The sequence below is a fragment of the Corella eumyota genome, chromosome 1 (assembly GCF_963082875.1).
Source record: "Corella eumyota chromosome 1, kaCorEumy4.1, whole genome shotgun sequence".
Classification (NCBI taxonomy): Eukaryota; Metazoa; Chordata; class Ascidiacea; order Phlebobranchia; family Corellidae; genus Corella; species Corella eumyota.
Window position 1 is genome coordinate 14,270,059 of NC_137490.1, and position 8,038 is coordinate 14,278,096.

The 8,038-nt window shown below is 29.7% G+C and overlaps 4 protein-coding genes across 4 annotated transcripts; 3 read left to right on the top strand and 1 right to left on the bottom strand.

Annotated features, from left to right (window-relative positions):
• The first annotated feature begins 151 nt into the window (after nt 1-151).
• Nucleotides 152-1,746, top strand: LOC145744516 (putative palmitoyltransferase ZDHHC13). The gene has a single exon (XM_082562375.1). The coding sequence runs from the start codon at nt 184-186 to the stop codon at nt 1,678-1,680; it is 1,497 nt and encodes a 498-aa protein (XP_082418501.1). The 5' UTR covers nt 152-183; the 3' UTR covers nt 1,681-1,746.
• Nucleotides 1,747-1,890: 144 nt separating this feature from the next.
• Nucleotides 1,891-3,338, top strand: LOC145744542 (argininosuccinate lyase-like). Its single transcript, XM_082562417.1, has one exon. The coding sequence runs from the start codon at nt 1,929-1,931 to the stop codon at nt 3,336-3,338; it is 1,410 nt and encodes a 469-aa protein (XP_082418543.1). The 5' UTR covers nt 1,891-1,928.
• A 440-nt stretch (nt 3,339-3,778) lies between these two features.
• On the top strand, nt 3,779-6,327 carry LOC145744761 (UBX domain-containing protein 1-B-like). The gene is made up of 7 exons (XM_082562705.1): nt 3,779-3,954; nt 4,060-4,211; nt 4,301-4,397; nt 4,574-4,693; nt 4,758-5,004; nt 5,182-5,365; nt 5,482-6,327. The coding sequence occupies exons 1-7, from the start codon at nt 3,905-3,907 to the stop codon at nt 5,523-5,525; spliced, it is 894 nt and encodes a 297-aa protein (XP_082418831.1). The 5' UTR covers nt 3,779-3,904; the 3' UTR covers nt 5,526-6,327.
• LOC145744662 (acidic fibroblast growth factor intracellular-binding protein B-like) lies at nt 5,656-7,846 on the bottom strand. The gene is made up of 8 exons (XM_082562573.1): nt 7,705-7,846; nt 7,380-7,563; nt 7,123-7,249; nt 6,914-7,014; nt 6,672-6,799; nt 6,347-6,456; nt 5,987-6,124; nt 5,656-5,848 (listed from the first exon to the last, which is right to left on the bottom strand). Exons 1-8 carry the CDS (start codon nt 7,793-7,795, stop codon nt 5,678-5,680), a joined length of 1,050 nt encoding a protein of 349 aa, XP_082418699.1. The 5' UTR covers nt 7,796-7,846; the 3' UTR covers nt 5,656-5,677.
• Between the last annotated feature and the right edge of the window lie 192 nt (nt 7,847-8,038).

The following is an 8,038-nucleotide window of genomic DNA, read 5'->3' on the forward strand; positions in this document are numbered from 1 at the left end:
GTAATAACTTATGCCCTTGCTATTATTGACTAACTTTTATACTTATAACTTCATTTTAATATGGATCCATATAACCTTAATTAATGATTGTTAAGTCTTGCAGTAGCAATTGAATTTATGTATAAAAATAGCTCGTTTTGTTTTTAGATCATTACATTATGGGTATAAAATGATAAAATAAAAATGGAAGAAGTTGATTTTGTTAAAGCTTTATTTCATAATTGTTCGGAAATTGGTATGGCAGCAAGACAAGGCAACATTGACCAACTTAAATCACTTATTTCTGAAGGAAAAGATTACTGCATATCTGACAATCGTGGTTGGTTCCCAATTCATGAATCAGCAAGCAATGGTCATACAGAATGTGTAAAAGAACTTGTAAGAGTAGCAAAGGAAAATAATGAAAACCCCTATGAAATTTGGCAAAATCCATTTAACCCTTTTGATGGTACAGCCTTTATTATGGCATGTAGAGGAGGTTTTTTGAACATTATTCAAATTTTAGCTCCATTATGTGATCCCAATAGCAAAGAAGCGGCAGATGCCTTATTTGAAAGTACTAAATACATTAATTGTTTATCTTTTTTGTTAAAAGGCTTTCCGAACTTGGTCAATGGGTCTGTAAAATATAATGTACAAGCACCAATTTTTAATGCTGTTTCAAACTGTTGTGTTGATTCAGTTCGGTTCTTAATTTCGCAAAATGCAAATTTACAAGTTCAGGATGAATTCGGAAGATCGCCTTTGCACTGTGCAGTTTCAATTTTAAATGAATCTCAAAGAAAAGAGATGGTAGAAATTTTGTTGAGTCACAATTGCTGTGTAGATGCAAAAGACAGTGAAGGCTATACTTCGCTTTTTCTTGCAGCTCAAAATAATTCATTACAGACTGTCAAATTGTTGCTAGAGTATGATGCTAATCCTAATATATATGTTAATATCGATTTAAAAGTTTCTAAGCCAATAAAGGTTTGTCCTATTGGAATTGCCACAGAAAATAACTGTGTAGAGGTGGTAAGACTGCTGGCTAAACTAACTGATATACAAAAGATGGGCAAGGATGGTGTTCTTTCACCCATTATAGAAGCTATTACAAACTATAATCCAGAATGTCTCTCCATTTTAGTTGAAAATGAATATTGTTTAAGTGGCTTGTTGCCATACTGTTGTTCGAGTGACCTTCCAAATGAAATTTATTGCAAAAATGAAATTATAAATAATATGCTGCCTTGGGAATTTAACGATGCTGGTTACCTTTATAATATTCTTAAATTCCTGATTGATAATAGAATATTTTTAACCAAGAAATTTGCCTCGAATGATGTATTCATAGCACTTGTATCATCACCAGATCTTGAAAGTGTTTCTGTGTTTAAGTTGGTAGCTGAATATGGATATATGGAACTATTTGCTTTATACTCAATAAAGAACTATTTACTTGATTCACTTAAAGACCAGCATTCAAGCAATAACTTATGTAAAATTAATCCTAAAATTAAATTGTTATTGTTTTATTTATACGGATGCCCACTTAGTCGTCCTGTTCCATCACTTAAACATATCACTCGCTTGTTTATCAGATCCTATATTTTTAGTTTAAAAGAAATGTTGCATGACATTAAAAAGTTGCCACTTCCTCCAACTGTTATTTCTTTTTTAATGTTAGAAGATATATTTTAAATAAATTGAATTTATTTGTTTGTACTGAAATGTTTTTTTTTCTTATTTAAAGATTTTTGTTTTTTCTGCCAGTATCAGTATTTTTGTATTAAACTTTTAAGCAATTAAGATTTTTTTGCAAGATTTATAAAAATAAAAAATTTATTTATTAAATTATTTTCAAATGTATATATTTTTTAATCCACTTTAATTTTCTGTTTCAGATTTAAATTTAATCCGGAAATTAAGCCAATTAAATCTTATTAATCATGACACAAAAGAAAAGTGAGATAAAATTATGGGGTGGAAGATTTAACGATGAAGTTAATAGCTTAATGGAAAAGTTTAATTCCTCGATAAGTTATGACAAAAGAATGTGGAAAGTGGATATCATTGGGAGTAAAGCTTATGCAGTTGCCTTGCAAAAAATTAACCTCATGTCAGAAAGTGATTTGGCTTTAATGGAAAATGGTCTGGATGTAATTTACGAGGAATGGGATCAAGGTAAATTTAAAATCTTATCCTCTGATGAGGATATACACACTGCAAATGAACGAAGATTGACTGAGATTATTGGGCCTGAAGTGGCTGGAAAACTGCACACAGGTCGAAGTCGCAACGATCAAGTTGCTACGGATACTAGAATGTGGTTACGAGATGAAATAGATTTAATTTCTCAACATTTAGTTAATTTAATTCTTTGCATAGCCCAAAGAGCTGAGACAGAAATTGATGTATTAATGGCCGGATATACACACTTGCAACGAGCCCAGCCAATTAGGTGGAGTCATTGGTTAATGAGTTATGCTGTTTCCCTGCTTCGAAACTTACAAGTTTTACATGAAATTCGAGCAAGAGTTAATGTTTTACCTTTGGGTAGTGGTGCTTTGGCTGGCAATCCTTTTAACATTAATCGGGCGTTTCTAACAGAAAAATTACAGTTTCATTCTGCTAGTTTAAACAGCTGTGATGCTACTGGTGGCAGAGATTTTATTTCTGAAATGTTAAATTGGTCTGCCCAAACAGGTTGTATTTTAAGCAGGTTATCCGAGGACCTAATTCTCTATAGCACAAAGGAATTTTCTTTTGTTCAGCTTGCTGATGCATACAGTACTGGAAGCAGTATAATGCCACAAAAGAAGAATCCAGACAGTTTGGAACTGATTCGAGGAAAGTCCGGCACAATCATTGGAAGGTGTGCTGGGTTTATGGCGACAATGAAAGGGTTACCAAGTACCTACAACAAAGACCTGCAGGAGGATAAAATAGCTTTATTTGAGGTTTGTGATACAATTAGCGCTGTAATTCAAATTGCAAATGGAGTAGTGTCAACTTTATCAATTAACGTTGACAAGATGAAAGGGAGTTTAAGTTTGGATTTGTTGGCTACTGATCTGGCTTATTACTTGGTGAGAAAGGGAATTCCATTTCGAATTGCACACAGTCATTCTGGAAAAGTTGTTAAACTTGCCGAAGAGAAGGGTTCTCAACTTGATGAGATAACCTTGAGTGAGCTTCAGACCATTTGCTCACTATTCGATGAGGATGTTAAGCTGGTATGGAATTTTGAAAACTCTGTTGAGCAATATGAAGTTCAAGGTGGGACCAGCAAGAGAAGTGTCAAAGAGCAAATTGCTACTGTCCGTGAGTCTGTGAAGCAATATGTCACAACACAATAAAGTTCAATATCACTGTTATATTTTTGTTAAAAAATGTTTATGTAGGCTACCTATAAAATATCAATGTAATTGTTAAATTTACTTTCTAGCATTTGTAAAATCTTTTACAAAAATTTGTTCATGTTTTTATTTTTACAAAGTTATTGCACACATTATCATTTATCGCAATTTACAAATATAAATAGTATATTTTTTGTAAATTTAATAAAATCAAAAGAAATATATCACTTATATACATTTTTTTAATCTTTAAAACATTGTTGCAATTGTTCCAAGTTTTATATATTAAAATTTGCACTGCTTGTTATCTAATTAATTTAATGCAATACCTGTAGATATGCAATTTTGTGTTTAATCAATAATATTCATTTTCATTTAATTCATGTGCAATAATTAAAAAACGTTACAATTTTTATTTTTTATTAGACTATTGATTTAAATATATTATGCTTATATTAAAGTTATTACTATATCCATCAAAAACCTATAAAATTTATAATAACATTTAAATATGTTTTGGGTGATTTAGAGTTTCTTATATATTTTCGTAAGACTAGTTTTTTACAATGTCTGAAATTGATACTTTGGTCGAAATGGGATTTTTGCGAAACAGAGCGTAAGTTTTGCTTCTAAATTTCTTATCATTTTTTAATTCATGCAAAGTTTTTAATTCCATGACATACCTTTTCAATTAAATAAACATATTAATTATGTTTTGTAGTGAAAAAGCATGGGCAATAAAAGGGGATAGTGGTGTACAGGCAGCAATGGAATGGTTATTAGAACACAACGAAGATCCAGATATCGATGAACCATACAAACTTCATGAAGGTTATACACTTGGTAGTAAAGACAACGTAGGAGACAGTGAAGGTGAGTATTTTCTTTGTACGGTTTATGTAGGTTCAGTTTTAACCAAAATTTAAAATACCTATGATAGCCTTTCTGTTTTTTTATATTAGGACAAAATCCAACTGAAGTCAGCAATGTTGCTGCAAAGGATACAGCTTTGGAGAAAAAGGAACTAACAAAAGAAGAAAAGGAAGAACAACTAGCAAAGTAAATATTAAAACTTAATACTTTTATTCAAGTTTTAAATCACCAATGACATGTAAAATTATTTTTAAAACTTTAACATCTATTCCAGTTATGTTAATTAGCAGGGCAAGTATTAAATAATTAGCAGGGCAAGTATTAAATAACCAACACGGTATATTTGCTTTTACTATTTGCAGACTACAAGAAAGAATAAAAGCAAAACGACTTGCAGATGAAAAGGAAGAAAAAAAGCGAAAAATCGAGCTTGAAATGTTACGCAGGAAAGATGGAAAAGATTTAACTAAAATCAAAGCTGAGTGTGTAATAATATTATTAAACACTTTTTAAACAATTATATTAAATATTTAATTCTATTAAAAGTCTACAGTGGAAAGAAGCTCAAAAAGCAGCAGAACAACGCAAGCGAGAAAAACGTGAAGATATACTAGCAAGGAAAAAAGTTGTGGATCAAATAGCTAGAGACAGGGCTGATAAAAAAGCTAGGGAGTTAAAAGAGAAGCAGGGCACTACATCAGAAAAAATGGAAGTACAAGAAAGTACACCTGTGGTCAAAAATGAAATGCCAACGTCACCTACAAAAACTGATTACAAAAATTCAAGAATACAAGTGAATTATAAATATGAATTAGCACATTTTTTGATAATTATAAAAAAATAATTTGCCTGAGTTTTTTTAGGGTTACTGTTGCTAACTGTTTTTAATTATTTGTACAGCAACTAAATGTTTTTATTAATTATATGCCATAGAGTTTTGACTTCCAAAATTAATAATTCCTGTTTTTAGATTAGACTACCCAGTGGAAAGCCAATGGTGCATCAGTTTTCAGCAGATGAACAACTTAGTGCTGTAAGATTATTTATTGAAATAAACAGAACAGATGGACTCACTGAACCGTTTGATCTGATGACCACTTTTCCAAAGAAAATTTTTAAAGATGATGAGTATAATCAATCATTAAAATCATTAGGTAGATCTGAATTTTGTCATAGTTTTTTTTATTAAAACATTATTTTTAAATTTTTAATATTTTAATAAAACACAAAAATCATCATTATTGAGTAAAAAAGAAAATCTTGTTTTTAGGCCTGGCTCCGTCAGCGGTTTTAATTGTATCAAAAGTTCATTGATTAAAGAAGAAAATACTTTCATTTAGGATTAAGCCTTTACCTTGGCAAGACCTATTACTTAAATGAAAATAATCTGACATTGCACAGAGCTTTTTTATGCAAAATTGTTAGTTAACCACTTTTGCAAATAATGAACAACATCGCATGACATTTTAATTGCAAAAACAATGAAGAATGCATTGCTTCATAACTGACATGTATTTTTGCCAGACCGTTTTGTGCTGTTCCATTTGTGTTAGTTTTTCCGTTGCTTTAAGATAAGAGTTCAAAAACAAGTCTAATTTTTTTCTTGACAAGCCGTTAGCCAAACATGGTTCAATAATCTAAAAGCAATAAAACGGTTAATAGTTATAACACCATTATGCAATTAATGCATAATTTATTATTTGTTTTAACCAAATGTAAAGTATATATAAAATTTTTACAATAATACTTTTCATGTTTAAAATTAGTACCTATACCTTTTCAATTATGTCCACAAAAAGATCTCGTAGTTCTTTTGTTTTGTAAAGATTAGTTGAAATCAGAATAATTGGTTTAGATATTTGACGAAAACAAACTTCAGCCCAACCTGATGACTTAGATTCTTGCTTTTCAATCTAAATTACATTTTTATTTTTCAAAGTCAAACATTTTTTTATATTTTGTAACGTAAGCATATTAACTTGTTTTTATAAAAAACATTTTGACAACATTAAAACTAATTAATCAAATGTGGTGGATTACAAAAAGAATATTTTAGTTGTTGATTTATATCACTTTTTCACTGTTTAATTCGTTAAAAAATTAAATAAAAATATTTTTTGAGTATAGTTTTTCACTTCTTGCAAAGTAAGATGTTTGTGTTTATCGACGACCTTTTGATCAGTTATTAGAGTTTTTAAACTTCTTAATTCATGTAAGAAATCTTGATCCAGTTCAAGATGAGCATCTGTCACAAAATTCTAGTTAGTCAAGTAAAGTTAAATATCCTGTTGTAATTCTAAGTATATATCGATAGCAAATTTTGCATAATCTATAATATCCCAAACTGCCACAGGCAACTCGAGACTGGGTCGGGGTAACAGTTGTTACTCTATGTTAAAGTCACGTATTCGACCTTTCCACATCGAGAATAAAGATATACACACAAAAAAGTATTTGTACCATCTGATGTCCAATTTTCAATAATTAATTTCGAACAATTGACAAAATTGTCAAGTTGAAGAGTAACCAGTTTTTTCTTGAGACAATTAAACTTGTAGTTTGATAAGAATACAATAGCGGCATAATACCTGCACAATAAGAAGACTCATGATTACACAAAAATTCTTGGTAGACTATTAACAATTTTAAAGCCATTTTGTTATTGCAAAAATTATTAAATTAATTAGCCTATTAAATTTTACCAAGATAGCGAAAGAGGGATTTGAAAATGGTGTTGTATGTTTTCAACCAAGTTTCCTTGTAAATCAATTACTGTTTTAAATACCCGTCGGCAATTGTCAAACTATCAAAAATATATAATTAATTAAAGTTTTTCAATTAGTTTCACCTCATTTTAATATTATAAGTTACAAATTTTTTTTAAATTTCCACATTTTGTGATTATTCGAACCTGTCGTTGACAACAGCGAATCTGCTTCTGTGTTTTGGCTGCAACATCATCCAGATCTCTTCTAGTTCCTTTACTTAACTTTTTCCCCAAGATTTCTCGTATAATATTATCGTCAAATTGGTAGTAACTTTAAAATAAAAAATCTTAATTAGTACTTAAAATATTCAGAAAATATAAATTTAATTTTTTTACAAAAGCCAATAAACATTGTTTTGAAATAATTTAAAATTCTATGTATTCTTTTTAATATTATAAACCTTTCGAGTAATTTAATTTGAGAATCAGTTGAAATTTGGTAACTTAATTGTGTTGATAACATGACTGGGGTTTGTAGCATTGGTTCCAACATTCCAAACATTCGAAATTGATTGAGAATGTAACTCGACGGTATGTTTCCATTGTCCCTGTAATTTTCTCTCAGCATTTGTTTAGTAAGAGCAACTAAAAAGATGAATTTTATCATTTTGTCATTAAAATGTTAGGGGCTTTTTTGGTAAATTAACCATCTTAAAATTTAATATTTAAAATTAATACGAAGAGTAAAATTTTATTTTTGATAGGGCTTATAAGTATAAAACTTACCATCAACCTGCTGCAGCCAAATCATGTAAATATCAAAATCAATGTGAGTGAAATTGCCAATGAATACATCAATATTAGGAATGTGTTCCATTATTTGATTTTTTTAATTTTTATTACAATCACACAATATACATTTAAATTAATTTCTATGTAAACCAAGAAAAATCATTTTAGATATACAAAGCCGTATAACGCCCCCTTATTTATTTCTTTTCTGCTTATTATGCTGTATTAAATTAGCATTTACGTTTAAAGAAATATAGAGGATAGCCTAATTATTAGAAGTACTTGTCGCTAAGCAGGGACTTTTTAAAAAAACACAGGGTTGCCAAAA